The sequence below is a fragment of the Lethenteron reissneri genome, chromosome 12 (assembly GCF_015708825.2).
Source record: "Lethenteron reissneri isolate LAM-NWPU_2019-01 chromosome 12, ASM1570882v1, whole genome shotgun sequence".
In the NCBI taxonomy this organism is placed as follows: Eukaryota; Metazoa; Chordata; class Hyperoartia; order Petromyzontiformes; family Petromyzontidae; genus Lethenteron; species Lethenteron reissneri.
The window spans coordinates 14,047,541-14,064,391 of record NC_083790.1 but is presented as its reverse complement, the minus strand read 5'-3'; the positions used below and the strand labels follow the sequence as shown (position 1 = coordinate 14,064,391).

The window sequence follows — 16,851 nt, the reverse complement described above, 5'->3', positions numbered from 1 at the left end:
GTCGCTGACGCTCCTGTGTCAATTAAAATCCGCACCTCTACCCCATCAATATGACCGACCACGACCGACGATCCTGCCGACGCTGCAATGACACGATGGGCAAGCTCCGACCACTGACCCGGTTGGAGCACTCGCCGCATTTCAGAACAATCAGACGCAACGGCCGTCGATTTGCGAGCCCTGTTCAGGTTCAGCGCGTGAGTGTGTGTCGGATGTGTGCATGGGCCAAACGTGTGAGGTGCCACGACTCGCCGTATTTCTCTGCTGGAGCTTGGGTGGAGACGGCGTGGCGTCCTGACGAGGTGTCGCCCCGCGCTGACGGGGAGCCCGGCATCCTGAAGCAACGTGGCCTTGAAGGCCACAGTTGTAGCAGCTGTGTGAGCGCCCCAGATGGCCTGGGTCTGCTCCTGGCGGCTCGGTCCAGTTCCGAGCCTGTGGTCCCGCCGATCTCCATTCCCCCAGCCTGCTCCACCCCGCAGACCTCCTCCGATGGGAGGGTGGTAGCCGCCATGGCATGGCCGGCCACCTCCTTGGTAGCCTTGCGACGCAGGGACCGCAAGCCTTCCGTGGATGTGGCGCGCGACCAGCAAGGAAGACATCTCTGTGTCGTCTTGAGCCAAGACGGCGACATCCAGCTCGTCCGCGAGGAGCAACAGCTTTTCAGCCACCATAGCGTCCACTCCCTCCTCGTCCATCCGCGGAAAAGCTGCCTTCGCCAGGGCCAGGAGAGCCGTCCGGAAGGCCAGGGGCGATTCGTTGGCGCCCCGATGACGATCGTGGAACAGCTGCCTGCAGTCCGAAGGCGGCCGTAGACAGCTGACAGCAGCTGCAGCGCCAAGTGCAGCGTGGCGCGCTTTTCCTTAGGCGCCGAGGTAAGGGTAGGCAGGGCGTCGTTGTCCAGCATCGCCGGCAGCGCGCGTAGTGCTTTCGGCGTCCGTCCAGTTGGCCATCTCCTGATGAGCGATGAACCGTCTCTTGAAGCCGCCCCAGTCCCCGTCCGCGCCCACGAATTTTTGAGAGGCGGCAGTCGCTGCTGTAACGCGACGTCTGTGGCTGCGGATCGCACTCCGTTGTTCCCAGCAGACGTTACAGTGTGGGCGGGCTGTGAGCATGGCATCGCCGGTCGCTCTGTTATTGACCGCGCTGGCCGGTGTTGATGATGTCACGGCTTGTGCTTGGCCTCTCAGCAGTCACCTGACGTGGGCCGGCCCGCCCTCTGCTCCCACTGTAGTGATGGCGGGAAATTTAACCGCGAGCCGCGTCGGGGTGGCGGGAAATGTCGCCGCGGTCGGCTGCCGTCGTCGTCCCGCGCAGCCCCTCCAGCCCCCAGCCAGCGTGATCTCCTCCAACGTGGCGGCCGCAGCGTAGAGCAGCTCCGCCAGGCAGGAGTGAGCCAGCCGAAGTCCCTCGGCCGACGCATCCCCTCCCTTCCTGTCGTAGCGACGCGGGTGTACTCGGCCCGGACTGCTCCGATCCGACCTCGGCCATCTCTGGTGCCGATTCGGCCGAGGTGTCCTCCATCTCCGACTCCCTGGTATGTGTCGTCCCTCGTGTGTCCATCGTTGAACGTTCACTTCTGACCCCAGAGTAGTAGTATTCAGGAGGCTTTGACGACGGAGTCGGAGGCACACTTATTTATTAACACCAACTTGTGTACAGTAACGGGAATACACAGCACTTGAAGGGGTATCGTGCCCCTTCACTCGTCTAACAGGGAGACACAACATCTAACCCCGCTAACCTACGCCCGAGTCCTCCACTACGGAGCTAGGGGAGGCTACCTATCCCAGCCCTGGTCAAGCTGGGATCCCGGCACCCTGAGTCTCCAGACCGGCTCTGATAAGAACGTCAATCTGGGCTCTCGGGGCCACGCCACCGGCTTGCCCTGGTCGGCCCTGACAAGGACAGCGAGCCAGGGGAGCTCCGGGGCCTATTCTAGCTGGTCTTCACTCTTCGCTGGTTAAAGCTAATACTCGACCTCGAGCCCTCCGGCTCACCACCTTTATAGCACTCGGCCCCCGGGAGGGGCCCATGGGGGATGCAGGTGCGGACGTCGGTGTGAGCACCTCCTCTGTGTACGGCCCAAACCACGCCCCTTGTGTTTGTTAGCCATCCATGCCCATACACAATTACACATCTACACCTCTACAAGTATCTCCGGAACCCATTACACATGCAGTGTAGACGTATTGTGTACACACAATGTATATACAGCGTACAAACAGTCTGCACATACACTGTATACACAAACACACTAACAAAAACAACGACTGCCATTCGCCAATACGTGGTGGTGACGTCAACATGGCGCTTGGTGCCAGGCTATGTGCATGTTAAGGCCAGGTAAGTGTCGAACTCCCGCCAGCAGGAGGTCACAGGGCAGACTCAGGTGCCATGGTTCAACTGAGATGACTGGCCGATGCACCCACCTGTGCCCCCTACTGTGCCAACAGTTGTACACCACACACACACGGTGTGTGTGTGTACACTGTGCATTGAGATGATTTAGAAAATCATTAAGTGCATCTTTACCATGTGGCCAGACAACCAAAGTGTCATCAACATATCTAAACCAAAAGGATGGTTTTAATGTACTCGAAGCAAGTGCTCTTGTTTCTAAGTTCTCCATGTACATATTGGCTATAAATAACGCGATCTGACACAAAAACCGATATTATGAATAATATTGATCGCGGAAGCCTGCTACGTGTTAAATTAAGTAGAACGTGTTGTCTATTGATATTTAAGTTCCGCTTTTTGATGTGACGTCACATTATCACCCCCCTCCCCCATCGTCACCATCGTCACAAGTCTGACCGTCCCCTCCCCAGTTGCGTGACGTACTTTATGGACGTCCCCACACACTGTTTTACACAGTTTGTACACAAACACACTGTATACACAGTTTGTACACACAATGTTCACGTTGTTGAGCTCACGCACACAAAGGGTCAATGTTCAATAGTGGATCAATGAATAGGAATCTTAATGAACTTAAACTCGAACGGCCGCTCTCTAACTGGTCCACCACTGCATACCTCATCAGCGTGAGGGTGAGGTGAACCCCCGCTAGTGACGTCATGTCACCTGCTGCCGTGACGTCACGAGACACCAGGAAGCAGCCGATCCGCGCGCGCGCTCACTGAGATCCGAGGTGAGAAGTTCACATCGTGGTTGTTGATGTTTACTCAGGTAGAGCCTCGCTCCTCTCGGAGGGATATCAATTGAGTAGCAGCGAGTATGGAATCGATGTCCAGGTTGGAACATTACAACGCGGGGTCTAGCCATGCGGGGCCTTGCCTCCTGCCCTCGCCTGATTGCATTTGCTTTAATTCTCTGTTTAAGTTAAATTTGTCTTCATCTGGCTCACTACTCTGAAACTTTGTTTCTTTTAAGTATTTCGTTTTTTTATTATCCTACCAGGCCAAGCCCACTTGAGCTGCTATACCGCTCTTGTTTCAGAAGCGACCTGCCCACAACAAAGTGGCTTAACGTGTGGAAATGTCTGTCGGTCAAATACTGTAAACGCGTGGTGATGTTGACTCTAAATGTGGAGGGAAAACCTGAGGATCCGGAGGAAAATCCACGCGACCACGGGGAGAGAGACGCGCAAACTCCAAACATACAGGAGGGGTCGGGATCGAACCCACCACCTCCTGTATTCCAGGAGAGGCAGTTAACATCTCCCAGCCACCATGGTGCACACTCGAGTACATGACCACAATGAGTCTCAGCACTCTAATTCAGGAGCGTTCTGCCGGGTTGGTTTTGCTGATGCACCCTTTAGACCGATGAACAACTATTTTTATATTACCAACCAAGGCTCACAGAGCTGTTAGATCTTTTGTCAGAAGCCACCTGGCCATAGATGATAGCTCAACGAAATGGCTTTTCAAGTGGAAGATTGTAGCAGCCAAATAATCTAAATGCATGTTACTAAATGGGGGGGGAAATCGAAGGACCCGGAGAAAAAATAATCCGAGTGAGCGAGTGTACTCATTTGTGTGAGTGTACTCCGTGAGCGTACTCTGCGTGCGTGAGTTCGATTCCAACCCTGACGCATTTATAATTGCAGTTTACATTTTATTTTTTTTCTCTCTCTCCCTGTAGTGGCATTGATTTTTCTCCACATTTAGAAACATGCATTTTGAGAATTTGCTGCAATACATTTCCATATTTTAACCCACTAAGTTGAGCTATCATTTGTGTCCAGGTCGATTCTGAAAAAGAGCTATGCAGCTCAGATGGCCTCACCTGGTAAAATAAAAATAGTGTACCTGTGTTTGAGGGTTTTCCATTTAATTTCTTATTTAGCAGTTAAAGATTATGTTTCAGGAGGGTCCTGCATTGGACTGTTTGACCACCTCCAAATATATTTTGAGTTTAGGTTTGGGAGAGAAAACGGAAAACCCAATGGAACACCAATGCCGACGGTGACGGCCGACGCCAGGATAGCGGCCACGGGCTCGAAGCGGGGGCACCCGGCTCTTGTCCCAAGAAGGAATCTGCTCCCCGCTGCCTCCACGGTGGCGCATCGCCGGCGGGGCTGCACGCTGAGCCCCAACTTTTCCAGGAGGTCGGTACCAGCAATACACTCGTGGCATAACACGCTCGACACGTATAACTCCTGGTTACTCACCTGGTGTCCGAGGCGACCTTAAGGGTGACCCTCCCCAGCAGTCCCATCCCACTTCCACTTGCAGTGTGCAGCGCACGATCCGGGGCCTGTCGGCGGCCCACTTCAACCCCGACCACGCTGCAATGTGTTGCACTCACGAGTGACATTACCGCCCCACGTGTCCAGCAGAATCCGGGTTTGGCCGCCTGTTCACCTGCCCTTCCACGAGCGACGTGGCCCCATTATTCCTGCCACCAGCTCCCGCAGCCAGTCACCCGCAGTCGCCACATTCTGCGGTGTTGTTGTCAATATCTGCGTGGGGGTCATTCGTCACCATTATCATGACAGTTTATTTGTGTTGGGACCACGTGGATTGCACCTCTCTGTGGTCCCCTCTTTAGGGAGGCCTTGTGTTTAACCCTGGTGCTTCTCTCGCGCGGCGATCTGGGGACTGTCTCTCACGAGATGCCCCCATTGGTCGCATAGATAGCACGCACGGGGAAGGGCGGTGGCTCCATAAGAGGCCCCTTTCCCACTCCCCCTTACCCTCCCAGTGCGCATTTGTTCGAGTTCTGCCTCTTATTGAGATACTCGCCTGGTTAGCCCCCCGACCATGGAGCGCAGCCCTCCCACCTCGGACTGGACTATCTCCGCTGTGGACTACAGCTTGGTCACATTCAGGTGTACTTGGGTCACCTCCCCACATACTTGGGTTACCTCCTCACGTACTTGGGTTGCATGGCCTGTGATCTCCTATGCCGGGTCTGTATCCCTGCCACCCATCCTGGGGTTGTCTCACGGGGTCCTGGAGGCTCCCTCGTCCCCCCCCCCCCCCCTCACCGTTCTCGCGAGCTTCTCCTCTGGAAGAAGACTTGTCGTGGTGGTAGTTGTTGTTTACCCAGGTAGAGCCTCGCTCCTTCTCTGTCTTGTAGGGAGGACGCTTTGGATTGCACCACTCTTCGATTTCACATTAACATGCTAATTTATTACATTAACATCACTAGCCCCGGCCACTTCCTTATGACCCTTGGGCTACACCCATTTCAAACCTTTTACAACAGTCTGCCTCAGCAGCAGACCATGCATTTTCTAGCAGAGTGTTTTTGTTTGCTTTCTGACCACAAGTATTGTGGTTAATGCACACATGATTCCTTATTTGGAATACAGTACAGTACTTATTTCAATTGTGATGTTTATTTTAGTTGCCGTTAACCTAACCCCATTATTTAGGTAATGCTTAAGTATAATGATGTATTTTGAGAAGCTCACAATGGCCCTATACAAAATTGCATTTCATACAGTAACAATGATACGCTAATCGATGCCTGGTTCTAGTCAAGGGATCGTCCCCTGCTGGTCAACCATGTTACGCATGTTTGATGATCTGGTCATGGCTACTCAATGATATTGAGTTGGAGAATCGTGTTCTATACCTGGAGAATTCCATGACGAAATGGGGCCTTGCATATGTTCTACAAAAAGATCACCTCCTGGGAAAATCTTGACTTAAAGCTTTCGTAACTGCAGGAATTCATATTCTTTGGGTCTTTCGGTTAAGTGACGTGACTTTACCGAAAGACCCAAAGAATACCTCCCTGGGAATTTAATGTCATACAACACTGCACCTGCTCAGCTCTCCATGAATAATCAGGTCGTTCTACACGTGGTGGAGGAGCGCCTATACCAGGTTAATGTGTTCATGACCTTATTTGGCATCCAAAGTGTCACTTCAAATTAGTCTAGCAGCATTCTTTCATTAGGCTCTGTAACACTATGTGGAAGCTGCCTGGACTTTTTTACATACAAAGCTGTGAGTGTCCATCGCCAAGGTCTAGTCCATTGCAAAGGTCTCGTCAAAAAACAGGCAATAGTCTACATTATAGACTGCCAATACACTCACCGAGGTTAAGAACCAGGCTACAGTCTACATTATAGACTGCCAGTACGCTCACCCAGAGGCGTAGCTAGGGGGGGGCAGGGGGGTACATATGTCCCCGGGCGCCAAGGTAAAGGGGCGCCTAAATGAGGCTTACAACGTTACATTATCACTTATTGCGGCGGGCGCGGCAGCCTGAAACTACTGCGCAAATCTACACCTCAACCTAAAAGTTTATATATCCCGCCACACACAGCCTACATTGCATGTAATTACATTTTCTCAGGTCATAAGATTTGTGGATGTGGATTTTCAAACTAAAAAAGTAACTATCAAAAAATCTTTTTTAGGTTATATCGAGATACATGAAAAAGATGCAGCAAGCCTAGAAAGAGTCATCGTCGAGATACTGAAATTTGACAACATACCTCTAGCCGACTGTCGGGCACAATGTTATCACAATGCTGCTGTGATGACTGGGCATATATCCGGCCTTCAACAACGAATATGTGACAAAAATCACAGAGCATTGTTTGTCAACTGTGACAACCACAGCTTAAACTTAGCAGGAGTACACTCAGCTAAACAGGATCCACTTGTCGTCACGTTTTTTGGAACAGTTGAAAGTATATATTTTTCTCTCGTTCAACAATTCATTGGGAAGAGTTAAAAAAAGCTGTGCCCATCACAGTAAAGCGGGAGTCTGAAACACGCAGGAGTGCACGATCAGAAGCTGTTAAAGCTCTCTATGAAGGAATGGATGAACTAGTAGGGCTGCTAGACAAATTGTCGGAGGACGTAACTATGACGCCTGAAACCAGAAGTGATGCAGAACAGTTACAGGCATGCGTATTAAATTTTTACTTCATAGTTTTATTACATTTCTGGAATGTCATTCTTGGAAAAATGTATCGTGTTCAGAAGCGCCTGGGGGATCGATGTGGACAGAAGAATTAGGTGACGTCGGAAGATGCCGGGAGAACTGGCACAGATGTCGATGCAATTCGTCGAAATTGCACAGATTTTGGAAATTTCTATGACACCGACATCAATGGCCACGAACTTTTCACAGAATTTGGAGATTGCAAAATGCTGCTCGGTAACCGGAATTAAGTTCTACCAGAAACTCCTTTGGATCTTCTTGGTTTTATTGTGTTTTATGGAGACGACATATTTCCGAATTTGCGAATTTCACTGCAAATTTTATTAACAGTAGCAGTTTCAATTGCAAGCTGTGAGCGGTCGTTCAGCAAATTGAAACTTATTTGTCGTATTTGCGTGCTTCAATGGGACAAGATCGTCTCAGCGATCTTGCTCTTCTTAGCGTTGAAAGAAAAACATTGGAAAAAAACATATTTTGATTACGTGATTGACCAGTTTGCGACAGTGAAATCAAGAAACAATAATCTTTTGTAGACTATGTCAACCAGTCTACGACAGTGACTGAGTGAGCCATGTAATATAATTTCTATGAATTTGCTTCTTTATATACAATGTTTCATTAAAATTGTTATTCCTTATTCGATGTAATAGGAAAATGTGATTAAACGGGGGGGGGGGGGGGGGGCGCCAATTTATAGTTCGTCCCTGGGCACAAAATATCCTAGCTACGCCTCTGCGCTCACCGAGGTAAAGAACCAGGCTACAGTCTACATTAGTCGTTTTTTTTTCTTATATTCACTTTATTTGTGTTATTATTTTCTATCTACTTGACTTTTCCGAAATAACCAAAGAATATTAATTCCTGCAGTCACGAAAGTTTTAAGTCAAAATTTAACCACCTTTTTACCATGCAAGTGTATGAACATGTGAAGTTTGTATTTGCTGTCAAGTATATTGACTCGATTGAACATGGAGGTTAAATCATAAATATAGTTTATTTTAGTTTTGCTTTGGAAATTTTCATAAGAATGGAAACAGTCAGGAAATTAACAGCACATATGCAGCTGAAGTTAAATCTGTTCATCCTCGCATTCAAGTTAATCTGAGCCTGGCTTCACACCTCTAAGTTGCAAATGAACAATAATTTATAAATTTCTGCATAATACAAATAGTATTATTTTCAAAAGCCTTTGCTAGGTTAACACATTTTTTCTTAAATATTCCTGTCGTAGCTAGACAACCGAAATTGTGTGCTTGGAGTTTTTGGTAAACATTAATTTTGAAGACACTAGGGTGTCCAGGCATATTTATGACCATTTGCCCTCGCATTGTGTGCCTTAACAGCCCGTGTGATGAATTGGGGAATCTCTTTCACTATATCATGAAAATATGAATATGTATAGATGTGTAAGTCATGTGTGACTGTGTATATATGCATTCCTCTGTGCCTCAATACTCACATAGATGGTGTGGACATGCTTTTCTGTTTGCAGCTGACGCTCTCTCTGCAGAATTGGCCTGATGGAGCAAAGGCACTCAGCGCAGTTCAGTACAAGAAGGAAACAATGCGACCAGCATGCAAACAGCACGGATCGTACTGGAAACTTGACACAGCACCAGAGAACACACACAGGAGAGAAACCCTTCAAGTGCACTGTGTGTGAGAAGGCATTTTCATTGTCATCATATCTTCAGACCCACCAGAGAACACACACAGGAGATAAACCCTTCAAGTGCAGTGTGTGTGGGAAGGCATTTTTGTATTCATCTACTCTTAAACAACACCAGAGAACACACACAGGAGATAAACCTTTCAAGTGCACTCTGTGTGGGAAGGCGTTTGCATTGTCATCAAATCTTAAGATCCACCAGAGAACACACACAGGAGAGAAACCTTTTAAGTGCACTCTGTGTGGGAAGGCGTTTGCAATGTCATCAAATCTTAAGACCCACCAGAGAACACACACAGGAGATAAGCCCTTCAAGTGCAGTGTGTGTGGGAAGGCATTTTTTTATTCATCTACTCTTAAACAACACCAGAGAACACACACAGGAAAGAAACCTTTCAAGTGCACTGTGTGTGAGAAGGCGTTTGCACAGTCACCACATCTTCAAAGACACCAGAGAACACACACAGGAGAGAAACATTTCAAGTGCATTGTGTGTGGGAAGGCGTTTGCACAGTCATCACATCTTCAAAGACACCAGCGAACACACACAGGAGATAACCCCTTCAAGTGCAGTGTGTGTGGGAAGGCATTTTTTTATTCATCTACTCTTAAACAACACCAGAGAACACACACAGGAGAGAAACCTTTTAAGTGCACTCTGTGTGGGAAGGCGTTTGCAATGTCATCAAATCTTAAGACCCACCAGAAAACACACACAGGAGAGAAACCTTTTAAGTGCACTCTGTGTGGGAAGGCGTTTGCAAAGTCATCCACTCTTCAGACCCACCAGAGAATACACACAGGAGATAAACCCTTCAAGTGCAGTGTGTGTGAGAAGGCGTTTTCAGATTCATCTGCTCTTCGACGACACCAGAAAACACACACAGGAGAGAAACTCTTCAAGTGCAGTGTTTGTGGGAAAGTGTTTGCACATTCATCAAATCTTAAAAAACACCAGAGAACACGCACGCATCAGAAAATCCACAAGAAGTGTAATCTGAAATCAGCTTGTGAAAGTCAATGTGCTGCAATGACCCCATTGTTCATGAAACAAGAACCAGAAGACAATCGCAGCCTGGACACTTTGAAAGGTATCAAGGTGAAATATGAAGAGGCGAAAGTGAAATGTGAAGAAGTAACAGTGACGAGCGTAGAAGTGAAGGTTAAATTTGAAGATTATTCAACTCCAAAATCGGACCTTCACCTAGATGGAGGCAGTGTGAAACAGGAAATAAATTCTGACTGTGAGGCAGAGCGAGGCAACTCCCAGGAGTTTGTGGATGTGGAGGTGTGGGTGGACTTCTTAGACAATACAAAGTCAAATGGAGACCAGGTAGATGTGCAAGCTTCAGACGATTAAGCTCCAATGGATGCACCTTTGTCACAGGCCTTTCTAATGAATATAATGTGAAGTTGAACACTCAATTTCTAGGTTCAAACTGGAGTGTAAGCGTGGCCAGTATTTGTGAACCTGTGGGTTGGGGCGATCTCTAACCAGGAGTGACTCAAGTGTTTTGTATCATATCTCATCTTAGACACTCGATGGGTGCCCATAATGGGCATCTGCCCCTGTGTGCCACAAGGTGACCGTTCACTGGCCTGCATGTGGATATGAGTTTGTAAGTTGGGGGAGATGTTTGATATGCCAGTCGGATTTGAACCTTGAACCTTTGCAACATAGAGAATGTACTACTACTTGACTTCCCTCTATGAGAGTGCTGCACATATAGGCCTCATCTCGGCAGAGATCAACTTGTAAATACGTTGCAACGTGACGCAGTACATTTCAGTATAGTTATAAAATGTTACCAATGTGCCCTTTGATTATTTTGAATCATAATTGAAAGAATACCCGTCAGATTTTGTACGTACATACAACATTTTGTGTATTAATGTCAAACATGGAATATGTGCTGTCAGGACAAAGTATCTGTTTTGGTGGTAACCTGTACAAAAGCTCACGTGAGAGCTGTTATTTTTGTGATACGGGTCAAAGGGTGTTTTTGTGAATCAGGCCGCATCTGACTGGGGCAACTCATTGTCTTTGAAATCGGGAGCATAGTCGGATCATTCATCAGTTAAGGTATGCCACTTATAAGTTACGTATAGGAGATACATTCTCCACAAGAACACTAATTATCATTTTGTATTACGTATACATTTTGTCGAACTGAGACTTGAAATGGACCTTGCCGATGAACATCAGTTGAAGCAAGCCGGACTGTTGAGACATTGTACACCAAAACCAGTCCACAGGTGGCTTGTACTGAACACATGTGTAGTGCCATAAGAGAGGAGGGGCTGCTGGGGGCTCTCGGATCCTAGGCAGATAAGCCCTCGGTGCCAGGCGCTAGGATCCCAGGCACCCCAAACAGTTAAACCCCTTGACGCCACCAACGGGGGGAGGGGCTGTGCATGCTCTGTGGGATATCTGGGGGCGCACACAACCCCACCCCTCGTTGGGAACGAGGCATATAAAAGGGCAGCTCCCTGGCCGATCGGGGGCAGTTGCAGCTCAAGACCCAAGACCAGCCAACTTAGGACCCTGGACCCCCTCGTCCCGCTTGTCCTTGTATGGGCCGGGACGCTGTGAGGGCCAGTGGTGGGACTCTGGGACTCCCGGCTCTACGTCCTTGTAAGGGCGAGTTCCGAGGAAGCCAGAGTCCAGACCCGCACCTTGGCTGGGTCGGGTCAATTAGCCTCCCCTCGGGTAATTGCAGCCGGAGGAGCCCAGAGCGTAGCCAGAGTAGTGTATCTAGGCTGTGTACCTAGGCTGTAACAGAGTATCAGGACTGTTGGAGTGTTTTGTTGTAATAAAGAAGATACCTCTACAAGTGTCTCCGGAACCCATTACACATGCATTCCTAAAAGGCCGTGGTATTTACAGTTTGTGTAAAACATTCCTTTGTTTCGTGTAGAGAACGTTGAATGAAAGATGTCTGCCGATCTGTTTTTTCGCAAGGAGGTACTTTAAAGAGCACATTTGAAGGCATCGTGGATTTTTGTTACAGATTTGTATTCTAGCCTAGGTTTTATTGAATTTTAACTTCTATTTAAATAAAACTTTAGATATATCTGTCTGCATTGATATACCACCTTGTTTACCACATGTTTACCTAAATATGTAGACGCTCCCTCTGAAGACGTCACCTCAAATTAACGAGTGGGTTACGTCAGGGCCTCCCCCTCTCTCTGGCTTGTGATGTCACCAAGAGCAGAACTCGCCTCCACGGAATCTAACGACTGCACTGTCTTGGAATGCATTTACACAGTAATCAAATCTTCACAACTGCCAGGGAACACACATTAAAAACCACTTAATGTACAATTGGAAGGCCTTTTGAATTGTCTTGAAACTGAAACACGTGTAAGGAGGTCTACAAGGAGCAGAGTCTGAGATTGACGTGTGAAATTTGAAGTTCCATAAGCCCATCGTTTGTGATGCAAGGACCCAATAAAGATGGCAGCTGGGAAACGTCACCATTCGTGAAGGTGACCTGTGAAGGCTCTAGGGTTTGACTTCCAGGTCACTAATGAAGCCCGAGACAAATCACATCCATTTGTGGATGTGGAGTTTTGGGAGGACTTTTCAGACAAGGTCGAGTAGAAGCAGACAGCATGTGTGACCATAAGTGTTGGGTAGACCTGTAACCAAAAGCATGAGACACGGTTTCCCAATGTTTATTTCAATTGTTTAATTTTTAGTTGATTTGGAATACAGTACGTATTTCTATTGTGATGTAAATTTTAGTTGACGTTTACCTAACGCTATTACTTGGGTAAGGCTTAAGTATTGAATATCGCGTTTTAGCCGTCGCGCGGCATTTTCCAAGAACGTAACCTACGATATTCAAGGGGCGGCTGTATTTTCTGTCTATCGAGTACAGCAGGCCTATGGTACCCTAAATAGGCTTGGTGCTTTGGGTTCCTTGATTTCGATGTCTCTGCCTCTGCTCACATTCGTTGAGGATTTTTATGATTTTGGGCAGGCCCATCTAAGCTGCGTGACCAGGAGTTGGAACCATTTCCTGTTCAACTCGGCTTGTGACAGAAATTCACTCTGGCCCAATGCATTTCATTTGTAATGTGAGGTTACACCTGGATAATAATGATGGGCTCTGCCGGCCTCAGCCCGCAACCAATGGGGAGTCGAGTTAGGGGCGTGGCCCTGGAGCCGTACAGTAGCTTCGGGAAAGTTCCAGGGGTGTGGCTGAGGATTGGCTGCGGGGCATCACGTGGGCCAGGGATTAAAAGGAGCGGAGAAGCCACGTGGCTGGTGTCGTGGTCCGGAGCCTGCCACGTGGCGGGCCGCCGCAGTCTCTCTCGCTGTCAGCCAACAGCGTGAAGGAGCAAGGGAACTGGAGGAACGAATGTGGTGGAAGCTGTGAACGAAACTAAATAAAGAATTCTCAATTCACGACGTCTCAACAGGGTTTATTACACATTACATAGCATGTTCAATAATTATGTAGTTTGAGGAGCTCACAATGGCCGTATAAATAAATTGGATTCGTTGCAGTTAAAATAATATGCTTATCGATGACTGGTTATAGTTAAGGATTATACTGGTAGGAACGAAGTGAACCAGCCTACAATAGATTATATCGTTTGTCCGTCCGATGTCCGATTACGTGTAGCAACATCGCCCCCTACTGCAAACACTTGGCAGGACCCTACAAAAACCTTCAGACTCAGTGAGGCTTTCCTGGCTAAACAAGTGTAACATTCCCTTATAATTCCTGAGATAGCTTTTAATTAAACATTTAAATTAAAATTAACTCACAGCGGCCTAAAGCCTACAGCTAGGCCTAAAGCCTAGAACTAGGCCTCAAACTCTCCCTTTGTATCGTACCCCGCCATTTAATTTTATTATAGCCATTCATTTGTGCGTTCCTACCAGCCCACCCCGCAGGGACCTGTTTCCCTGCTGGTCAGCCCTGTTGCATCTGCTGATGATCTGGTAATGGCTACTCAATGAGATGGCTGGCTGAGGTGCCATCTCTTGTTTTGCCGGACACACACAGTACAAGAACAACAACTGCCATTCGCCACAAAGTGGCGGTCACGTCACCATGGCGCTTGTGCCAAGCTATGTGCACGGGGTAGACCCAGGTGCCATGGGTCGACTGACTCAGTTGACTGGCCGATGCACCATCTGTACCCCCGACTGTGCCAACACACAGTGTACACACACGCACACAGTTTGTACACAGTGTACACACACACACAGTTTGTACACACAGTGTACACGCACAGGGTACACACACACAGTTTGTACACACACAGTGTACACACACACAGTTTGTACACACACAGTGTACACACACACAGTTTGTACACACACAGTTTGTACACGCACAGTGTACACACACACAGTTTGTACACACACACAGTTTGTACACACACACAGTTTGTACACACAGTGTACACACACAGAGTGTACCGCACAGGGTACACACACACAGTGTACACACACACAGTGTACACACACACAGTGTACACGCACACAGTGTACACACACACACAGTGTACCACACAGTTTGTACACACACACAGTTTGTACACACAGTGTACACACATAGAGTGTACACGCACAGGGTACACAACACAGTGTACACACACACAGTGTACACTCACAGTGTACACGCACACAGTGTATACACACAGTGTACACGCACACAGTGTACACGCACAGGGTACACACACAGTGTACACACACACAGTGTACACGCACAGGGTACACACACACAGTTTGTACACACAGTGTACACACGCACAGTGTACACACGCACAGTGTACACACGCACAGGGTACACACACACAGTTTGTACACACAGTGTACACGCACACAGTGTACACGCACAGGGTACACACACACCGTTTATACACGCACAGTGTACACACGCACAGTGTACACACGCACAGTGTACACACGCACAGTGTACACACGCACAGTGTACACACGCACAGGGTACACACACACAGTTTATACACACACAGTGACGTCACCACTCAAACTCGTCGGCGTGAGACGCCAGGGAAAGCTGTTCCCCGCTCGTGACGTCATGTCACCAAGATATTCAATCCCACCCCCTCCACCGCGAATTTGACTGGCAGTTCATTAACATAATTGATTCAGGATTACCGTCGCGAGTTTATTGCGACGGGTTCAGCAGCCAAGCCCAATCACCCCACGTGGGCCCGGCTCATTAACATAATTTATTCAATTACACCGCTGATCGTTGGGGGAGGGGATTGTGGTGAACCCCGCTAGTGACGTCATGTCACCTCCTGCTGCCGCGTGACGTCACGACGTATCCGGAAGCTGCTGCACCGCGCGCGCGCTCACTGAGATCCGAGGTGAGAAGTTGACATCGTGGTTGTTGTTGTTGTTGTGGTTGTTGTTGTTGTTTACCCAGGTAGAGCCTCGCTCCGTCTCTCTCGTAGGGATATCACTTGAGTAGCAGCGAGTATGGAATCGATGTCCAGGTTGGTACATTACAACGCGGGGCCTAGCCATGCGGGGCCTTGCCTCCTGCCCTCGCCTGATTGCATTTGCTTTAATTCTCTGCTTAAGTTTAATTTGTCTTCACCTGGCTCACTACTTTGAAACTTTGTTTCTTTTAATTATTTCTACAGTTTATTTTTTTTTATCCTACTAGGTCAAGCCCACTTCAGCTGCTATATAGCTCTTGTTTTCAGAAGCGACCAGCTCACAAAAAAGTGGCTTATCCAAGGTTTCACTGTAATGTGTTTGTGTGTGATTATTGTACTAGGGTGGCAAGATGTCAACTACCTCACATGGTATGCAGAATGTCGTCGGTTCGATTCCAACCCTGACGCATTTATAATTACAGTTTACATTTTTTTTTCACTCCCTGTAGTGGCATTGATTTTTCTCCACATTTAGAAACGTGCATTTTGAGAATTTGCTGCAAACATTTCCATATTATAACCCACAAAGTTGAGCTATCATTTGTGTCCAGGTCGATTCTGAAAAATAACTATGCAGCTCAGTGGGCCTCACCTGGTAAAATAAAAATATTGTACTGTGTTTGAGGGTTTTTCAATTTAATTTTTTATTTAGCAGTTAAAGATTATGTTTCAGGAGGGTCCTGCATTGGACTGTTTGACCACCACCAAATATATTTTGAGTTTAGGTTTGGAAGAAAAACGGAAAACCCAGTGGAACACCAATGCTGACGGTGACGGCCGACGCCAGGATAGCGACCACGGGCTCGAAGCTAGGGCAACCCGGCTCTTGTCCCAAGAAAGGAATCCGCTCCCCGCTGCCCTCCACGGTGGCTGCACGCTGATCCCCAACTTTTCCAGGAGGTCGGTACCTGCAATACACTCGTGGCATAACACGCTCGACACGTATAACTCCTGGTTACACACCTGGTGTCTGAGGCGACCCTTAAGGGTGACCCTCCCCAGCAGTCCCATCCCAGTTTCACTTGCAGTGTGCAGCGCACGATGGGGCCTGTAGGCGGCTCACTTCAACCCCGACCACGCTGCAATGTATTGCACTCATGAGTGACGTTACCGCCCCACGTGTCCAGCAGAATCCGGGTTTGCCGCCTGTTCACCTGCCCTTCCACGAGCGACGTGGCCCCATTATTCTGCCACCAGCTCCCGCAGCCAGTCACCCGCAGTCGCCGCATTCTGGGGTGTTGTTGTCGGCGTGGGGGTCACTCGCTCACCATTATCATGACAGTTTATTTGTGTTGGGACCACGTGGATTGCACCCCTCTGTGGTCCCCTCTTTAGGGAGAGGCCTTGGTGTTTAACTGGTGCTTCTCTCG

At 48.3% G+C, this 16,851-nt stretch overlaps 1 protein-coding gene across 1 annotated transcript; it reads left to right on the top strand.

Annotated features, from left to right (window-relative positions):
• Positions 1-4,523: 4,523 nt before the first annotated feature.
• Positions 4,524-12,661, top strand: LOC133341653 (zinc finger protein 501-like). The gene is made up of 2 exons (XM_061550247.1): positions 4,524-4,576; positions 8,870-12,661. Exon 2 carries the CDS (start codon positions 8,898-8,900, stop codon positions 10,404-10,406), a length of 1,509 nt encoding a protein of 502 aa, XP_061406231.1. The 5' UTR covers positions 4,524-4,576; positions 8,870-8,897; the 3' UTR covers positions 10,407-12,661.
• Positions 12,662-16,851: the final 4,190 nt, after the last annotated feature.

Excerpts from the sequence above, each read along its gene's own strand:
- LOC133341653 (XM_061550247.1), top strand. The coding sequence starts at position 8,898 with ATGGAGCAAAGGCACTCAGCGCAGTTCAGTACAAGAAGGAAACAATGC.